At 43.1% G+C, this 20,382-nt stretch overlaps 1 protein-coding gene across 1 annotated transcript; it reads right to left on the bottom strand.

Annotated features, from left to right (window-relative positions):
• Window positions 1–1,329: 1,329 nt before the first annotated feature.
• Window positions 1,330–19,283, bottom strand: LOC130282898 (protein kinase C delta type-like). Its single transcript, XM_056531842.1, has 3 exons — window positions 18,472–19,283; window positions 8,561–8,877; window positions 1,330–2,747 (listed from the first exon to the last, which is right to left on the bottom strand). The coding sequence occupies exons 1-3, from the start codon at window positions 19,072–19,074 to the stop codon at window positions 2,189–2,191; spliced, it is 1,479 nt and encodes a 492-aa protein (XP_056387817.1). The 5' UTR covers window positions 19,075–19,283; the 3' UTR covers window positions 1,330–2,188.
• Window positions 19,284–20,382: the final 1,099 nt, after the last annotated feature.

Below are 20,382 nucleotides of genomic sequence, written 5' to 3'. Positions count from 1 at the left end.
GGGTGTAACTCTGCATATACCTATGGGAAAGAGGGGGGTGTAGCGTAGCTCTGCATATACCTATGGGAAAGAGAGGGGGTGTAACTCTGCATATACCTATGGGAAAGATGGGGGGTGTAACTCTGCATATACCTATGGGAAAGAGGGGGTTACCTGGCTACCTACCTACCTGCCCATTTACTGTGCAGGACACCAAGGAGGGCATTATTAAAGTTTGTGGGCCTAGAGATAGGAAGATTGTGTAGAGGAGGGGAGGGCACTGAAAAAATTAGTCTGACATGTTTTTCCTGCAGATGTTAAGAGATTTACATGGCGATCTTATCCGGACGGAGAAGAAAAGGAAAGAGGACGCCGCTGATAAGAAAAGACGTAATTGTGAGTCCCAAAATGTAACTGTAATCACTTATATGGTATACACATCCTGTGTACAGATGATATCTACCACCATATGGTCCTGTATATAATCACTTATATTGTATACAGATCCTGTATAGTATACTGGTCTGTATATAGTGGTTTTATTCAGTACAGTATGGCGGTATTATCCAGTTATTGTGTGGTGGTATATATTTACTCCTTGTATACCAGTATTATTGGTCATGGAAATTTACCTACGTCAAAGTGTTTCTTACATATATAAATTTTAATTTATTGTGTGTGGGATTTGGGTGGAATAGGAGCGTGGCAGAAGATTGACGAGCTGCAGAGCCTAGCAGGGGCCCTTGCCTTTTTTTTGGTCCGGGGGCCCCGAGTGTTGTCAGTCCGCCCCTGGAGGAGGGGAGGGAGGGGGTGTAATTAAGGGGGGTGCGTGTGTTTGTGTGGGGGGGGAGGGGGGCAAACAAAGGGTCCGTCCCGGGTGCCAAATGCTCTAAGTACGCCCCTGCCTCCATCTATACCTGTTTATAGGGGAAGATAATTTTTTTTACATTGTGGGCGCCTTGGGGAGAATTTATCAAGCATCGGGTGTCAGTTCTTAGGCACATTTTGCCCAATTTTTTTCTGTCTTTGACTTTGTAGACATATTTATCAAGCATATTGTGCCATTTTTTTCTTTTTGATAATTTACACTATCAGTTATACATGTTTGGCCTAACAAAAGGAGACATGGTTTAAGTGCCATGGTTTTTTAAACACTTTTATTCTATTCAACAAAAAGTTGTCAAATGTTTGCACTACCCAATTCCATTAAATATGTGCAAATGTATCAAACATTCTGCAACAATATAATACATTAAGTGCAAATGAAGCTTTGTACCACCTCTTTGAAAAGACCACCCCCATAGTGGTCTTGTTTTTAGACACCACTGCAATGTAGTGATGTAAAGGGGGAAAAGGACATTTTATTTCGTTTATATAGTTACAGGAAGGGGATACTGGGATTCTGCAAATTTTAGAAATCTGTGTTATGTTTTATTTTGCTATGTGTAATGTATAAATGTAAAAGCAAAGCTTTTTTATATACTGTGTTGATCCAAAGGAAGGCGAAAACCCCCTTGAGGAAAGAGCCAATTATCCTTATGTAAGGGGGGAAAATTCCTTCCTGACCCCAAATATGGCAATCGGAACAAGTCCCAGGATCAAAAGCCAGTACATGACCTATCTAGTATGGTAAACTATTATGTATTTTTTTTTATATATATTCATATATAATACTTTTTTTATTATTATTCATTTATTTTTTGTACATTATGTTATGTTACCTATTTATGGCTGGAATGATCCCAAGGAAGGCAAAAACCCCCTTAAAGAATGAGCCAATTGTCCTCAAAGGAGAAAAATTCCTTCCTGACCCCAAATATGGCGATCAGAACAAGTCCCAGGATCAAAGCCGATATCTACCGCTATCTGTTGTGTGTGTCTGTGTGTATGTGTCTATACTATCTATGTATGTACCTGTGTGTAAATTTCTATCTACCTGTATGTGTGTGTGATCCTAATGTATGTGTGATGATGTGTGATACTTACCAGGTCTGTGCTGAGATGTTAAAAGCACAGGCCGCTTCTGGGGTACAGAGGGTCTTCAGAGGCTGTGGAGGATGTGGAGCTAAGATCCAGGGTAACAACTTGATGGAAATCTGCAGCGTTCAGATGGTATAGAGAGGATGTTATAGACAAGCCGAGGTATAATACAGCAGCAGAGGCATGGGTCAGGGGGCACAGAGCTCTGGGCCGTGGCCATGGGCTGATGTTAACAGGCCCAGCTTGGAGCAATGAAAGAGAATCCTTCCAAGGGGTGAAGGGCTGTCTCTTCCTCTGGCCACGGCAGGTCTCCCTTCTTCAGAGCTGGCTTGAATGGTGTAAATGGCGGCTGTGCTCTCTTCTGCTCCAGTTCCTCCCAGTTGATGGTGGTGAAGAATGGATGGTCTCTGATGTTCCTGTTCACACCAAGCCGCTTCTCAGGATTCTTACGCAGCAGTTTCTTGATCAGATGTTTCAGGTCAGCAGGGAGCCAAGATGGAATATTAGGCTTCTCTCTGGTGATGGAATCGCGAGCCATTTCTCTGTTGCAGCCAAAGTAAAATGGGGAACGTCCTGCTGACATCCGGGATACAACAATCCCCAGGCTCCACCAGTCAACTGCTGCATAGTACATCTTCCTCTGGAGCACCTCTGGGGCCATGTAAGGTAACGTGCCCGTCACTCCTTTGATCTTGTTGGAAGAGGTGACGCCATCTTGGGCAACTCCGAGGTCTATGATGCGGATGTGTCCATCTCTATCCAGCATGATATTATCTGGCTTGATATCTCTGCAATGAAAGAAAAAAAAAGAGTTATAAATAAAAGACAATGGTAATTTGGTGCCACAGGGGTGCAAGGAATTCTTATCAGCTTCTTCGGGGCCAGACAATGGGAGTAAGAAAAACACCAACGTCGGGTTACGGATAACTGTCTTTTACCGAGCAGGTTTAGATGGTACAACACACAGTATGAAGAGTACAAGGGATGCAGTGTAACCCTTGGGAGCCCTGTTGCCTTGATAGGACTTATGGTGCTTTTCATCCACTTGAGAAATACTGACTAGAGATTAGAGACTGAAAGGTTTCCCACTCTGGCTAGGGTTCTCACAAGGTCCAAGTACTATCACCGCCAGAGCTTGACTCACCACTGTACGGGCGAACACTTGCAGAATGGTGGGGCTGACTCCGCTGTACGGGGAACCATTGCAGAATGGCGGGGCTGACTCTGCTGTATGGGGGAACACTTGCAGAATGGTGGGGTTGACTCCGCTGTACAGGGGAACCCTTGCAGAATGGCGGGGCTGACTCCACTGTACGGGGGAACACTTGCAAAATGGCGGGGCTTCCGCTGTATGGGGGAACACTTGCAGAATGGTGGGGCTGACTCTGCTGTACAGGGGAACCCTTGCAGAATGGTGGGGCTGACTTTAGAAGATATTTTCTTAGGCTTCCCTCAGGATTTCTCCACACACTCCTTCCTCCTCCTTTCCACACAGTTCTCAGCTTGAGCTCTGCAGCTAGACTGGGGCGACTCCTCCCCCCCCAACACCATATACAAGAGAATTTAGGGGTTCCCACTGGGCAGGCAGGGTCACCTGATTATCACTGCTCCTCTCTCTCTTAAGGACCGAGGTCATATTGGCCTTAAGGACCAGAGCATTTTTTGCAAATCTGGCCACTGTCACTTTAAGCATTAATAACTCTGGGATTCTTTTACTTATGAATTTGATTCCGAGTTTATTTTTTCATGACATATTCTACTTTATCTTAGTTGTAAATTTTTGTCAATGCTTGCATCATTTCTTGGTTAAAAACTGCAAAATTTTATGAAAAATTAACCAATTTTGCATTTTTCTAACTTTGAAGCTCTCTGCTTGTGAGGAAAATAGACATACCAAATACATTATATACTGATTCACATTTACAAAATGCCTACTTTATGTTTGCATCATAAAGTTGACAGGTTTTTACTTTTGGAAGACATCAGAGGGCTTCAAAGTTCAGCAGCAATTTTCCTATTTTTCACAAAATTTTCTAAATCAGAATTTTTCAGGGAACAGTTCTGTTTTGAAGTGTATTTGAGGGGTCTTCATATTAGAAATATCCCATAAATGACCCCATTATAAAAACTGCACCCCTCAAAGTATTCAAAATGACATTCAAAAGGTTTGTTAACTCTTTAGGTATTTCACAGGAATAATTAGCAACAAGAAATAGCAGCATTGTAGTATAATGTACATTGAAACTACTGGTGTATAAACCATATCTAAAACTCGCTGCGGGTCTATAAACCAATGCTACAGTATAGCTCTGAAAATAAATTTTATATACTTATAGAGAAACACTAGAGCCATGACTACTGATAAAACTAAAATAATTTTATTAATACTCTTTAAAATCACAAATATGACTACTAAATATTAACATTATACAAGGTCAATGATTGTAAACAGATAACCAATCCGAAAAGAAGGTGGTAAGACAGGTATGATTAGTATAATCAAGCTCATATGAAGTATATAAACAGTGAGATCTACAGCAGCAGTAATGGGTGTCCAATAATAATGTCCAATAGGACAAGAAAAGGGGTATATAACCTTTACTAATATAATGTCCAGCTACCCACTTAGGATAGCTGGAATGGACACTAACAGTGCATGAAAGTAATAGCACTAACAAAGCTGGTACTCACTTACCCATAATGGAGACCTGTCACCACCGCCCCAACGTATGTTTCGTCAGCCTGGACTTTCTCAAGGGAATAGCAACAAAGTGAAGGAGAACATTCTAAATCTCTATTTTTTACACTTTTAACACATTCCTGTAGACCCAGTATTTGCATTTTTATAAAGGCTAGAAGGAGAAAATGCCACCCAAAATGTGTAACCCTATTTCTCTCAAGTAAGGAAATACCTCATATGTGTATGTCAAGTGTTCTGTAGGTGCACTAGAGGGCTCAGAAGGGAAGGAGCGACAATGGGATTTTGGAGAGTGAATTTTGCTGAAATGGTTTTTATGGGGCATGTCGCATTTAAGAAGCCCCTATGCTTCCATAACAGCAAAAAAAAAAAAAAAAAAAAAACACATAGCTTACTATTTTGGAATCTACACCCCTCAAGTGGTACAGTGAGCTTTAACACCCCACAGGTGTTTGACGACTTTCTGTTAAAGTTGTATGTGTAAATGAATTTTTTTTCCCACTAAAATGCTGGTTTTCCCCCCATATTTTACATTTTTACAAGGGGTAATAGGAAAAATGACACCCAAAATTTGTAACCCCATCTCTTCTGAGTATGGTAATACCCCATGTGTGGACGTCAAACGCTCTGTGTGCGAACTACAATGCTCAGAGGAGAAGGAGTCACATTTAGCTTTTGGAAAGCAAATTTTGATGAAATGGTTTTTGGGGGGCATGTCCCATTTAGGAAGCCCCTTTGGTGCAAGGACAGCAAAAAAAAAAAACACATGGCATACCATTTTGGAAACTACATCCCTCAAGGAACGTAACAAGGGGTACAGTGAGCCTTAACACCCCACAGGTGTTTGAATACTTTTCGTTAAACTCGGATGTGTAAATGAAAAACATTTTTTTTTCACTAAAATGCAGTTTTTTTCCCCCAAATTCAATATTTTTACAAGAGGTTATAGGAAAAAATGCCCCCCAAAATTTGTAACCTCGTGTGGAAATACCCCATATATGGACGTAAAGTGCTCTGCAGGCGAACTACAATGCTCAGAAAAAAAAAGCTTTTGTGGAGAGAATTTGTTTGGAATGGAAGTCGGGTGCCATGTGCGTTTACAAAGCTCCCATGGTGCCAGAACAGCAGAAACCCCCCCACACGTGACCTCATTTTGGAAACTAAACCCCTAACCAAATGTAATACGGGGTGCAGTGAGCATTTATACCTCACTGGTGTTTGACAGACTTTTGGAACAGTGGGCTGTGCAAATGAAAAATCTAATTTTTCATTTTCATGGATGACTGTACACAAAATAGGTCAAACGCCTGTGGGGTGTAAATGTTCACAGCACCCATTATTACATTACGTGAGGGGTGTAATCTTCAAAATGGGGTCAAATGTGGGGGGAGGGGTCCACTGTTCTGGCACCATGGGGGCTTTGTAAACGCACATGGCCTTCAATTCCAGCCAAATTCTTTCTACAAAATCCCAATGGTGCTCCTTCTCTTCTGAGCATTGTAGTTAGCCTGCAGAGCACTTTACGTCCACTTATAGGGCATTTATATAAAAATTTTGGGGGGCTTTTTTACTATTACACATTGAGAAAATGAAAAATTTGGGATAACACCAGCATTTTAGTGAAAAAACACAAATTTTTCATTTTCAATGAAAATTCTTCAAACAGGTGTGGGGTGTTAAGGCTCACTATGGGGTCACATGTAGGTTTTTTTTTTTTTTATGTCAGAACCGCTGTAACGATCAGCCACCCCTGTGCAAATCACCTGAAATGTACATGGTGCTCTCATTCCTGAGCCCTGTTGTGCGCACGCAGAGCATTTTACTCCCACATATGGGGTATTTCCGTACTCAGGAAAAATTGCATTAAAAACTTTGGGGTCTTTTTTTCCTTTTACCTTTTGTGAAAATAAAAAAAAGTATGGGGCAACACCAGCATGTTAGTGTAACATTTTTTTTTTTTTTTTTTACAATAACATGCTGGAGTAGACCCCAACTTTACCTTTTCATAGGGGGTAAAAGGAGAAAAAGCCCAGCGAAAAATTGTTAGACAATTTCTCCCGATTACGGAAATACCCCATATGTGGCCCTAAACGGTTTCCTTGAAATACGACAGTGCTCCGAAGTGAGAGAGTGCCATGCCTATCTGAGGCCTAAATTAAGGATTTGTATAGGGGTGGACATAGGGGTATTCTAAGGCAGTGTTTCCCAAACAGGGTGTCTCCAGCTGTTGCAAAACTCCCAGCATGCCTGGACAGTCAATGGCTGTCCCGCAATACTGGGAGTTGTTGTTTTGCAACAGCTGGAGGCTCAGTTTTGAAAACAGTGCCATACCTGATGTTTTTCATTTCTATTGGGGAGGGGCGAGGGGGGGGGGGGAGAGTGTAAGGGGGTGTATATGTAGTGTTTTACTCTTTATTTTGTGTTAGTGTAGTGTAGTGTTTTTAGGGTACATTTGCACGGGCGAGTTTACATAGAGTTTTGAGCTACAGCGTAAAATTAGCTGCATTTCAAACTTGCAGCGAGAAACTCACTGTAAATCCCCCTGTGGGGAAGGCAAAACTACAACTCCCAGCATACCCTTTGGCTGTCCGTGCATGGGGGTTGTAGTTATGCAACAGCTGGAGGTACACTGGTTGCAAAACACTAAGAGTTTGTTACTTAACTCAGAGTTTCCCAACCCGTGTGCCTCCAGCTGTTGCAAAACTACAACTCCCAGCATGTATGGTTTTTCAGTGCATTCTGGGAGTTATAGTTTTGCAACAGCTGGAGGCACAAAGGTTGGGAAACACTGAGTTAGGAAACAGACAATGTTTCCCAACCAGTGTGCCTCCAGTTGTTGCAAAACTACAACTCCCAGCATGCACGGACAGCCAAAGGGCATGCTGGGTGTTGTAGTTTTGCAACATCTGGAGGAGAACAGTTTGGAGACCACTGTGTAGTGGTGTCCAAACTGTAGCCCTCCAGATTTTGCAAAATGACAACTCTCAGCATGCCCAGGCATGCTGGGAGTTGTAGTTCGGCAACATCTGAAGTGCCAGATGTTACAGAACTACAACTCCCAGCATGCCTGGACTGTCTGGGCATGCTGGGAGTTGTAGTTTTGCAACATCTGGAAGAGCACAGATTGATCCAAACTGCGGCCCTCCAGATGTTGCAAAACTACAACACCCAGCATGCCCAGACAGCCAAAAGGCATGCTGGGTGTTGTAGTTTTCTAAGCTACCAGAAGCAGCAGTGAAGAGCTTCACTGCTGCCTCTGATGCAGATGCCGCCCGCCGCCTCCTCCACTTACCCGCCGCCAACCCGTGTGCCTCCAGCTGTTGAGAGCCTGCCGCCGGTCCCCACTGCCGCGCCGGTACTTGATAAGTGCTGCTGTCTCCACAGCAGCTCTCGGCATCTTCTTCCCCTGCTCTGCTCAGACTTCTAGTGGCGGGCAGAGCAGGGGAAATGAACTTTACCCCCAGTCAGCTCATTCACTGTGATTAGTCCACAGGGACCAATCACAGTGATCGCTGACCAGGACCATCAACAGATGGTCCTGGAGGGTGTTGCAGAAGTTGTCCCCTGCTTGAAACAGCGGGACTTCTGCCAGTTAACCCGTGCGATGCTGCGCATCACGGGGTTAACTGAATGATGTCTATAGACGTGATTCTGCGGGAAGGGGTTAAAGATACAGTACATACATTATATAATACACAGTGAAAAATGCATGCCCAAGGAGATCCGCAGCCCACAGGACAGCTTTTGGTGCTGGGACATCACAGGAAATCTTTAAAGATCGACAATGGTGAAGGGGTCATGAACTGTACCACCACAAAGCCTAACAAAATTCAGGATTCTGGGAAAGTTGGATGCATTATTTACAACATGACAAGGAGACAGGTGTGGGGAAGTTAGACTTACCGGTGGACGATGTTATGTCCGTGAAGGAACTGGAGGCCGCATGCAATCTCTGCTGTGTAGAATCTTACGTTGTCGGTGTTCAGACAGCTGCACATTCTGAGTAAAGCCTCCAGGCTGCCGCCGGACAGGTACTCGGTGATGAAGAATGCATGGTCCTGAGACTGCTGTGCAGCATACAGGTGACACAGGAACGGGCAGTCTCGGGCCAGCATGAGGATCCGTCTCTCTCTCTGCAGGGTCGCTGCATTGTCCCCTGTCTTGGTGATTCCCTTGATGGCCACGTAGTTGTTTTGGCCGGGGACTGATGCCAGGCCCACCTGAAAGAAAGCAAAGAGAGCAATAATAAATAGTGGAAGACTATGGGAAATATTTCCTTTTGACAATATCCCATAGGTATAACTAGAGCCAACTTGTTATAACTAGGTATAACTAGAGGTATAGCTAGAGCCAACCAGTTAGGGACTGTGGGGTGATGGTCATTGTTATTTCCATGCCATGGTACATATGAGATGTAATAGGGATGTAGTTGGAAAAAAAAAGGCCCAAAAAAACACCCATTCTACTGCACAGCGTGGGCAAATGTTAGCTGCAAGTCAATAAGGAACTACAAAATGCCATATCCACTTTTTTTGATTTTCTAATTGGTGTTTTTTTTATCCTTTTGGTGTTTTTTTCAGCTTTTTTCGGCTCATTGGGTGATTCCTAGAAGTGACCTTATGAGACTATGGCGTTTTTTTGGGAAAATCGCTGTGTTTTTCTCCATAGTGTGGGAGTGAAAAAACACAAAAAAAAGCCATGTGAGTTTTAACATTGTTTTTGCAGGCGTGTTTTTAATTTTTTTTAATTTTTTACTTTAGCTATTCCATTTTAATATTAAAATAAATAAATATATATATACTAGCTGAGTACCCAGCATTGCCCAGTTTTTCCTTCCTAATCCTTGTTGGGGAGGAAAATAAACAAAGGAGGAAGCTTTTGACTTCATATCCCGTCCTCATATATTGATGCCATATCCCGACCTCCTATCCCATCCTCCTATCCCGACCTCCTATCCCGACCTCCTATCCCGACCTCCTATCCCATCTTCCTATCCCGACCTCCTATCCCGACCTCCTATCCCGTCCTCCTATCCCTTCCTCATAACCCGACCTGTAATGGGCATCTATCACATCCTTGTAATGGGCATCTATCACATCCTTGTAATGGGCATCTATCACATCCTTGTAATGGGCATCTATCACATCCTTGTAATGGGCATCTATCACATCCTTGTAATGGGCATCTATCACATCCTTGTAATGGGCATCTATCATATCCTTTTAATGGGCATCTATCACATCCTTGTAATGGGCATCTATCACATCCTTGTAATGGGCATCTATCACATCCTTGTAATGGGCATCTATCACATCCTTGTAATGGGCATCTATCATATCCTTGTAATGGGCATCTGTCACATCCTTGTAATGGGCATCTATCACATCCTTGTAATGGGCATCTATCACATCCTTTTAATGGGCATCTATCACATCCTTGTAATGGGCATCTATCATATCCTTGTAATGGGCATCTATCATATACTTGTAATGGGCATCTATCATATACTTGTAATGGGCATCTATCATATCCTTGTAATGGGCATCTATCATATACTTGTAATGGGCATCTGTCACATCCTTGTAATGGGCATCTATCATATCCTTTTAATGGGCATCTATCACATCTTTTATACATGTTAAACTGGCAACACATTGCAGTAGGGGTTAAAAAGCTTATTCTACTCCTATGTTTCTGTGTATATTTCATTGTTTTATAGCCAATAGAGAATAAATTCTTTATAATGTGCCCGAGTATCAGAGGGCCGCCAACACCTTTCTCTGCTGACCTCCCATTGACTGACACAGCGGCACACACAGAGGATCGCAGTAACAGCGAGCTCTTTGCCTCTAGCTATTACAGAGCATCAGTGGTGTTGCTAAGGTTAATGTCACCCGTTGTGGTAGAAAATGGTGTCACCCTATAATGCCCCCCTAAGTAATTTTTTTAGCCTGTTGTGATGCCAAGTAAGGGGCAATTGCTCAATAAGTTTGTACCATGTGATACTATAGCTCCCAGTAAAATCTTAGCAGTAATAAGGTTATGCTGGGAGTTGTTGTTTCACCCATGATCACTGCAGAACTTACAAGTGACTACAGCTATGATGGAATACAATTGGCCAGATGACAGCTTCTCTGTAGCAGGGGCGTGTGACAGGTCAGGCACGGAGGGCCCGGCCACCGTAGGTCTTGCTGCTTCTCGGGGAGCATGCAAGCTGAAGGTCTGTATGTATTATATAGAGAGCTCCAGCTTGCATTCTCCCTGATCTTCTAAGAGCCAGTGCAGGAGGATAGCAAGGGGGGACATAAGGCCTAGGGGCATGTAGGACGGAGGCAGGGTGCCACCACATATCTTTCTTCTGTGCAGGAACTCCTCCCCTTCACCGATAGGAGCATGCTTAAAGAGACACTGTCATGTTGAAAAACTTTTTATATTTTGTAGTACTACTGATAAGATTACTTTTTTAAATACACATTTATAAAAAAAAAAAAAAAATACTAAAAAAGGAAAAATGAAAATAACCACCACTAGGGGTCATCAGTCTTTACGCAGACAGACTACTCTGTATTTTGCAGCATACTGGATACAGGCCATAAAGTGTGTTGGTATCCAGTATAGGAGATCACCACTGCAGCCTTCAGCTATTCCTAAACTACAACTACCATGATGGGAGTTGTAGTTTTGCAACAGCTGGAGTTACAATCTTTGTAAAACTCTCTGTTAGAGCTGGGTATTCTCCAGCTGTGTGTCTCCATCTCTTGCAAAACTACAGACAAAGGATGTGTGGGCATGCTGGGAGTTGTAGTTTTGCAACAGCTAAAGGCAACACTGTTCTAACACATTGCTTTACAAACACTGCAGCTCAAGCTATTGCAAAACTACAACTCCCAGCATGCTTGAACAGCCAAAGCTTTCTCTGAGTCCTGAATGACAAAGAAGCTGAACAGACATTCAGGAGTCTGTTAAAGCTGAATGACACACATTTTCTATCTGTTCCTAGTAAAGCTGGATTAGCATCCATCTTTACTAATGACAGATATAAAATGTATGCATAAAAACTACTGTGCTTTTATCACTAAAATCCTTGCACTAATTTAGAAAGATCTGCAGACTGCCAGGCTGCTCCCAGACTCAGTGAGGGAAAGAGATGGACACGCCCCCTCCGCAAGGCAAGAAGACAAAGCAAGTGACCAAGATATAAATGCTATTTGTTAGGGATATATACGTCCTAGACACATAAAAACTTATATGTACAGGATCAGGATTAGGTACTGAGCAACATATCACTTTTCTTTCTTTTGGCTCAATGACAGGTACCTGATTCACGTTCACAGAGGAAGAAGACAGAGACAAGGTGTGTGTACTCACTTTTTTGCTGTTAATAAAATGTGCTTGACTGCTCTGATCCTTTCCTCCGCTCCTGTGCCTGGACTGTCGGGTAGCGTTCCCCTCCACAGACATGGACAGCAATAGAAGTATCCGGCACCACGGTAGCAGGTAAAAAAACTTCAAGCTTTATTCAGATAAATACAGGCATAGCATGGTAGACACTATTTTGCTGTTACACCATATCTCGTCCTCCTGTTACTGCCAAAGCTGTACTTACTTTTCTACTATTACATCATGTTGCATCCTCAAGTTGCCTCCAGAGCTGCAACCACTATTCTGCTGTTATATCATGTCTTATACTCCTTTCACCTCCAAAGCTGCAGCCACTATTCTGCTCTCACATCATGTCTTATATTCCAGTCAACTCCAGAGTTGCAGTCAGTATTCTGCTGTTAGAATATGTCTTATACTGTAGACACCTCCAGAGCTGCATTGGCTGAGTGTGATTTTGACTTATCCTCCAGTCACCTTCAGAGCTGCTGTCACTATTCTGCTGTCACATCATGTCTTATCCTCCTGTCACTTCCAGAGCTGCAGTTACTTTTCTGCTGTTAGAATATGTCTTATACTGTAGACACCTCCAGAGCTGCATTGGCTGAGTGTGATAGGAGTGTGGTAGCTGTAATCACACTCCTATAACTCTCAGGCAGGGGGGCAGCGGGGGAGTGGTCCACCCCAGGTTAGAGGGGGGGGGGGGGGGGAGGGTTGTGCCATCTCTCAATTCATACTTTTTAACTTACTGGGGGGGGGGGGGAGGGTCAGCATAGCCAAACTTCAGGCACTAGAGGAATCCTGTCTCTCTAGTGCCAAATACCTGGCGGTGCTGACTCAACCTGCAGAAACACCAGCCAGTAAGGACCGGCAATGGAGATCACTTTGATGCTGGTCATTTAACCCCTTTAATGGGTTATCCACCATAAGGTATTTTAGTACGTACCTGGCAGAAATTAATGGACATGCTTAGGAAGGATCTGCGCTTGTCTTGGGGCTAAATGGCGTGAGATTACCATAACACTGTGGCTAGCTTTTTGTGAACTAGTATTTCCTTTTTGAGTTTACTTCTTTGCCTACAAAGCCCATAATTCCATTTTCCTCCCTCCCACACATCAGTCACACTCCCATAAATGAGCAGCATTCATTCAAAAGACCTGTGGTTTTCAATCAGGGTGCCTACAGCTGTTGCAATAGTTGCAGATTGATCTCTCTCCCACCAAGCGATCGCTCCACCCATTGAAGCAGACAGGCTCCCTGTCATCAGCTGACTAGTGAGTCAGGTCTCGGCTGCATTGCAACCTGGGAAAAATCTGAGACAACAGTAATTTTGTATGCTGTTAAAGTAAATATTGGGGTGAAAATCACATAAGAATTGTGAGAAAATCGTCACATACGGGTACAGACACTACATTATTAACTACACTAACTTTACAGCCTCTGTAGCATAGTCAAATGTCAAATAAAAAATAATTTCTGGAATACCCCTTTAGAGACACAGCAAATTTTGGCCTTGAGGACACAAAAAATTTTAGTTTACACATTTTTTAGTTTACACCTTTCAAGAGCCATAATTCTCTTATTTTTCCATCCACAGACCCATATGTTTGTTTTTTCACAACAGAATGTACTTTATAAAGACACCTTAAATTTGAATTTAAAATTGAAAAAAGAAAATAAATTAAAGAAAATCACAATTTTGCTAATTTTGGGGGGTTTTGGTTTTAAGCAATGCATTTTACAGTGAAATTTTCATGTTTTCTTAAAGGGGTACTCCCATGGAAAACTTATTTATTTATTTATTTTTTTTTTATCAACTGGTGCCAGAAAGTTAAACAGATTTGTAAATTACTTCTATTAAAAAATCTAAATCCTTTCAGTACTTATTAGCTGCTGAATACTACAGAGGAAATGATTTTCTTTTTGGAACACAGAGCTCTCTGCTGACATCATGACCACACTGCTCTCTGCTGACATATCAGTCCTTTATAAGAACTGTCCAGAGTAGGAGAAAATCCCCATAGCAAACATGTGTTGCTCTGGACAGTTCCTAAAATGGACAGAGATGTCAGCAGAGAGCACTGTAGTCATGATGTCAGCAGAGAGCTCTGTGTTCCAAAAAGAAAACCATTTCCTCTGTAGTTTACAGACCCTAAAAAGTACTGGAAAGATTAAGATTTTTTAATAGAAGTAATTTACAAATCTGTTTAACTTTCTGGCACCAGTTGATTTAAAAAAAAAGTTTTGCACAAGAGTACCCCTTTAATTATGTGGATGAATACAATTAAAATGATACTCATGTTTGCATTCTTTTCTATCACTGCACTTCTTTTAAAAAAGGCAAAGTATGTTTAAAATTTCCCTATTCTGACCTCCTACAACTTTCTTATTTTTCTGCATACAGTGCTGTATGAGAATTTTTTGCACCATTATCTGTAGTTTTTAATAAAGGGGTACTCCCTTGGAAAACTTTTTTTTTTTTATAAATCCATCCACTGGTTCCAGAAAGTTAAACAGATTTGTAAAGTACTTCTATTAAAAAATCTTAATCCTTCCAGTAATTTTTAGGGGCTGTATGCTACAGAGGAAATGCTTTTCTATTTGGATTTCTCTTCTGTCATAACCAAAGTGCTCTCTGTTGACCTCTGCTGTCCCTTTTTGGAACTTTCCAGAGAACAAATCCCCATTGCAAACATATGCTGCTCTGGACAGTTCCTAAAATGGACAGCAGAGGTCAGCAGAGAGCACTGTAGTCATGACATCAGAGAAATCCAAAAAGAAAACCATTTCCTCTGTAGTATACAGCCCCTAAAAAGTACTGGAAGGATTAAGATTTTTTAATAGAAGTAATTTACAAATCTGTTTAACTTTCTGGCACTAGTTGATTTAAAAAAAAAAACTTTTCCACGGAGTACCACTGTAACATAACTTTTGCTTATATTTGACTTTTTCATCACTTTTATTCCATTGTTTCTCAGATATGATGTGACCAAAAATCTGCAATTATTTCACTTTGGTTCACATTCCTGATATTGCATTGTCAATGATGTGAATGCAAAAAAAAAATTGCCAATTGTTGTCACATCAACACATAAAAAGTAATCAAACAATCAATACAATGCACAAGTGGTACCGGCAAAAACTACAGATCACAGTGTCTGTATGTATGGGTATATAGTATATAAAAAATATATTGCAGCTCTCCATATAATAGTTAAATCACTGCCACATTTCTGCTTCTTGTTGAAGCTTTTTTCAAGCATGTTCACACACATCACTAAGGGTCTATATTTACCCAGACACGTAATTACCAAATAAAGTAATATCAAGTATAACAAGTATAACGTGCATATTCATCATAAATGTATAAAGACAATTCATCATGGTGACATTGTATGTTCAACACATGAGAAATACATATATGTTCAGTCAAGTGTCAGTGCAAAAAATAGATAAATGGCTTAAAAAAAAGATTATTGCAGTTATAACATTTACAGTATCTGACATAAGTGAGTACAACCTTCACATGTTTTTTAATATTTTATTTTATCTTTTCATGTGACAACACAGAAGAAATGAAAATCTTCTACAATGTAAAGTGTAACAGTGTTTAATATTGTGTCCCCTCCCCCCCCCCCCAAATAACTCAACATAAAGCCATTAATATCTTAACCTTGGCAAAAAAAAAGTGAGTACAACCCTAAGTAGAAATGTTCAAATTGGGCCCAATAAGTAATTGTGACTCATTAGTGTTACATGCAGGGCCGCCATCAGGGGGGTACAGCCGGTACTCCCGTAAGGGGCCCGGACCCGAGGGGGGCCGGGCCCAACATTTTATTTAGTTTTTACTCCTAGTCAGTCAGTGAGTGACTGTCACTCACTGACCGCTGGGGGCCTGCCATTTTCCACTGACTGACTGACCGTACTCTGTACAATCAGTCAGTCAGTTACCCTCTTTCCCGGGCCCCGTCCCTGCCGCACATACCTCGGAGGCCACTGCCACTTTAAAAAAAAAAAACTGCAGTGGCCGTCGAGAGGTACTAGCGCAACGATCGTGCCGCGCGTAGGCACGTTCGGTGCGCTATGACGCGGCAAGCCGGCCCGGAAGTCAGAGGAAAGCCGCGCCCCGAAGAAGAACTGGAGCGAAGGAGATGCCTGGAAGACGCGTGGCTGACATCGGGCCAGGAAGGTAACCACAGCAGGCTGCCTTCAATGCTCCGACCACTGCTCCTCCAGTCTGGGGGCTCCTCCAGTCTGGTCAGAGCACAGACATACTGCCTCCAGCCATTTACCGTGAATGTCTGGAGGCAGTATGTCTGTGGGGGTACATGGGGCCTATAACTACTTGTTGGGGCACAAAGGGGGGCCTATATCAACTGTGGGGGCTGAAAGGGGGGCCTATATTTAACTGTGAGGGCTGAAAGGGGGGGCCTATATTTAACTGAGGGCGCTGAAAGGGGGGGGGGGCTATATTTCACTGAGGGGGCTGAAAGGGGGGGCCTATATTTAACTGAGGGGGCTGAAAGGGGGGGGGGCTATATTTAACTGTGGGGGCTGAAAGGGGGACCTATATTTAACTGGGGGCTGAAATGGGGGGCCTATATTTAACTGGGGACTGAAAGGGGGCCTGTATTTAACTGAGGGGGCTGAAAGGGGGGCCTAAATTTAACTGGGGGCTGAAAGGGGGGGCCTATATTTAACTGGGGACTGAAAGAAGGGGCCTATATTTAACTGGGGGCTGAAAGGGGGGCCTATATTTAACTGGGGGCTGAAAGGGGGGCCTATATTTGACTGGGGGCTGAAAGGGGGGCCTATATTTAACTGGGGGCTGAAAGGGGGGCCTATATTTAACTGGGGGCTGAAAGGGGGCCTATATTTAACTGGGGGCTGAAAGGGGGGCCTATACTTAGCTGTGGGTCTGAAAGGGGGGGGCTATATTTAACTGAGGGGGCTGAAAGGGGGGCTATATTTAACTGGGGGCTGAAAGGGGGGCCTATATTTAACTGTGGGGCCTGAAAAGGGGCCTATATTTAACTGTGGGGGTTGAAAGGGGGGCCTATAATTAACTGGGGGCTGAAAGGGGGGCCTATATTTAACTGGGGGCTGAAAGGGGGGCCTATACTTAGCTGTGGGGCTGAAAGGGGGGGGGCTATATTTAAATGGGGGCTGGAAGGGGGGGGCCTATATTTAACTGTGGGGCTGAAAGGGGGGCCTATATTTAACTGTGGGGCTGAAAGGGGGGGGCTATATTTAACTGTGGGGGCTGAAAGGGGGGGCCTATATTTAACTGTGGGGTCTGAAAGGGGGGGTCTATATTTAACTGTGGGGGCTGAAAGGGGGGTCTATATTTAACTGTGGGGGCTGAAAGGGGGGGACTATATTTAATTGAGGGTGCTGAAAGGGGGGCTATATTTAACTGTGGGGGCTGAATTGTGGGCCTATAACAAACTGTGGGAGCTGAAAGGTGGGGCCTATAACCGTGGGAGCTCAAAGGGGGGCCTATTATTACACACAGGGGCACAAAAGGGGTCTACAATCATGTATATTGGAGGCACGTGGGACCTACAATTATATATGGAGCGCAGGGGCCTACAACTATATATGGGGGCACAAAATTGGCCTATAACTATATATGGAGCAAAGATGGGTGTACAACTATATATGGAGGCACAGAGGAGGTGTACAACTATATATATATATATATATATATATATATATATATGTGTGTATATATATATGTGGGGGCAGAGAGGGGGTCTACAACTATATAGAGGTGGACATTGTGCTGGAGAAAGTACACAGAAAGTTTCACAGTATTCAGAATAGGGTATATTAGATTACAGCAGAGTGTGGCGCAGTAAAATGACTTTGCAGCACAGTGTATTACTGCACTACAATCTTCTATAAAGTAATTAGAAATATATCATTAGGAAAAAAAAATGGGTTGGGGGTTGGCCCTGGGGCGGACTCGGGGTCAACACACTGGGGGGGGGGGGGCTGGAATTAAGCTGCGTAATGGGCCCCAAAATTTCTGATGGCAGCCCTGGTTACATGTCTCAGGTGTGAATGGGGAGCAATGTCCTAAATCGCTCTCACACTCTAATACTGGTCACTGGAAGTTCAACATGGCCCCACATTGTTGCTCTACATTAAGATGGCCTACGCTATAAGAAGATTGCCAAGACTCTGACACTAAGCTGCAGCATGGTGGGTAGGATCAAACAGCTGTGTATAACAACTGCCTAAATCTACTGAAATGGGATATAAATAGGGACATAAATATTACTGGAGGTCTCTAGTGCTGTAGATATGTGATATATATTAGTGAAGATGGGGCTGGTTATTTTCTAGACTTACAATTAGCTGCAGAATATCAATGGGAAAAACCACATTGACTGTCCATTTAAAAAAAAAAAAAACATAAATAAACTTACCACTCCAAAGCTGCCCCTACCCAATACCTGATGGACAGTGAGGTGATAGATGTTAAATTTGGGGTAGGAGCTTGATGTTCCGGGGTCCTGGCTGGTGCCTGGTCTTGGCTCCTCATCCTCCAATAATCTGGCATCTTCTCCTCTCCTCTTCTCCACATCCTCGCTTTCCTCTTCTCTCTTCCTCTTCTTCACCTCCTCGCTCACCTCTTCCTCCTTCCTCTTCTCTCCTGTCTTCTCCACCTCCTCGCTTTCCTCTTCTCTCTTCCTCTTCTTCACCTCCTCGCTCACATCTTCCTCCTTCCTCTTCTCTCTGCTCTCCTTCACCTCCTCGCTTTCCTCTTCTCTCTTCCTCTTCTTCACCTCCTCGCTCACCTCTTCCTCCTTCCTCTTCTTTCCGCTCTCCTTCACCTCCTCGCTTTCCTCTTCCCTCTTCCTCTTTCCTCCGCTCTCCTCTTCCCTCTTCTCTCCTCTCTCCTTCTCGCCATCTCCTCTTCTTCCAGTAGCCGCCATCTTTGGGATCCTGTAGACGTCCGTCCGCTCGGTCCAACTGACAGTTGTGGGTAAACAACAACAACAGCCGTTGTCCAGGTGACGTGATGTCATCAAAACATCAGGTGGCACCTGCTACCAGTGGTCCAGGGACCTGTGGATCCATATACACTGTGATATAGGCATCATGGGTGATAGCCTAGGGTCCAGAAGAATGGAGATATTCATGGCTGGTTCTTGTAGTGCTTTATTATTAGTAGATGGGGCAGGTGATGTGACTTTTATGTGTTGTATAGGTTGGCAGTGGTGCCCATAAACTCTGCTGGAAGGTTAGAATAAGGAGGCTGGAATAAACCAGACCATCTACTTGCTGCTAATGGCAGAAATAATAAAGCCTTGTAATGGCCTGTAATGTTCTGCTACATTCAATAAGTGTCATCACTCAGATACATTAGATTATGTCCATAGGAGGAGATTTATCAAAACCTGTCAAGAGGAAAAGTTGACCAGTTGCCCATAGCAACCAATCACATTGCTTCTTACATTTTTTTAAATGGCCTATGAAAAGGAAAAGAAGCCATCTGATTGGTTGCTATGGGCAACTGGTCAACTTTTCCTCTGCACAGGTTTTGCTAAATCCAAAAAGCAGTATATAGGACATCATACGGCTTCACCACCACTGGGACCTTATTTTTAAGCCGAGCACCATAAATATTTTTTATCATAGAAATTTGTGGGTGTCCAGTCTTAGTTATGGGAGAATGAGATGTTCTATATAAGATGTAGACAGATTTACAATTGACTTTGCTGAACAATCTTCTTCACTAGGTCTCATATAATGAATGCAGAATTCAAACCAGAGAGAGATTATAGCGAGGACAAAAATGGGTCCTTTCTAAGGTCCTCCACCACCCAGGTTCACCAATGTTTCCCCGAGAAAGCGTTAGTGTTTGGAAAGTGTTCCTCCAACATTATCTAAGGTTTACTATGTGGTTTACACAGGAGAATCTTACTGTCAGCGGAGGATCTTACTGACACAGAGAAAGTCTTACTGACAGGGAGAGGATCTTACTGACACAGAGAAGGCTTTTCTGACAGGGAGAGGATCTTACTGACACAGAGAAATTCTTACTGACAGGTGGAGGATCTTACTGACACAGAGAAGGCTTTTCTGACAGGGAGAGGATCTTACTGACACAGAGAAATTCTTACTGACAGGTGGAGGATCTTACTGACACAGAGAAGGCTTTTCTGACAGGGAGAGGATCTTACTGACACAGAGAAAGTCTTACTGACAGGTGGAGGATCTTACTGACACACAGATGGGCTTACTGACAGGTAGAGGATCTTACTGCCACACAGGTGGGCTTCCTGACAGGTGGAGAATCTTACTGACACACAGGTGGGCTTCCTGACAGGTGG

The sequence above is a fragment of the Hyla sarda genome, chromosome 7, assembly GCF_029499605.1.
Source record: "Hyla sarda isolate aHylSar1 chromosome 7, aHylSar1.hap1, whole genome shotgun sequence".
Taxonomy (NCBI): Eukaryota; Metazoa; Chordata; class Amphibia; order Anura; family Hylidae; genus Hyla; species Hyla sarda.
This window is presented reverse-complemented; position numbering and strand designations above follow the sequence as displayed.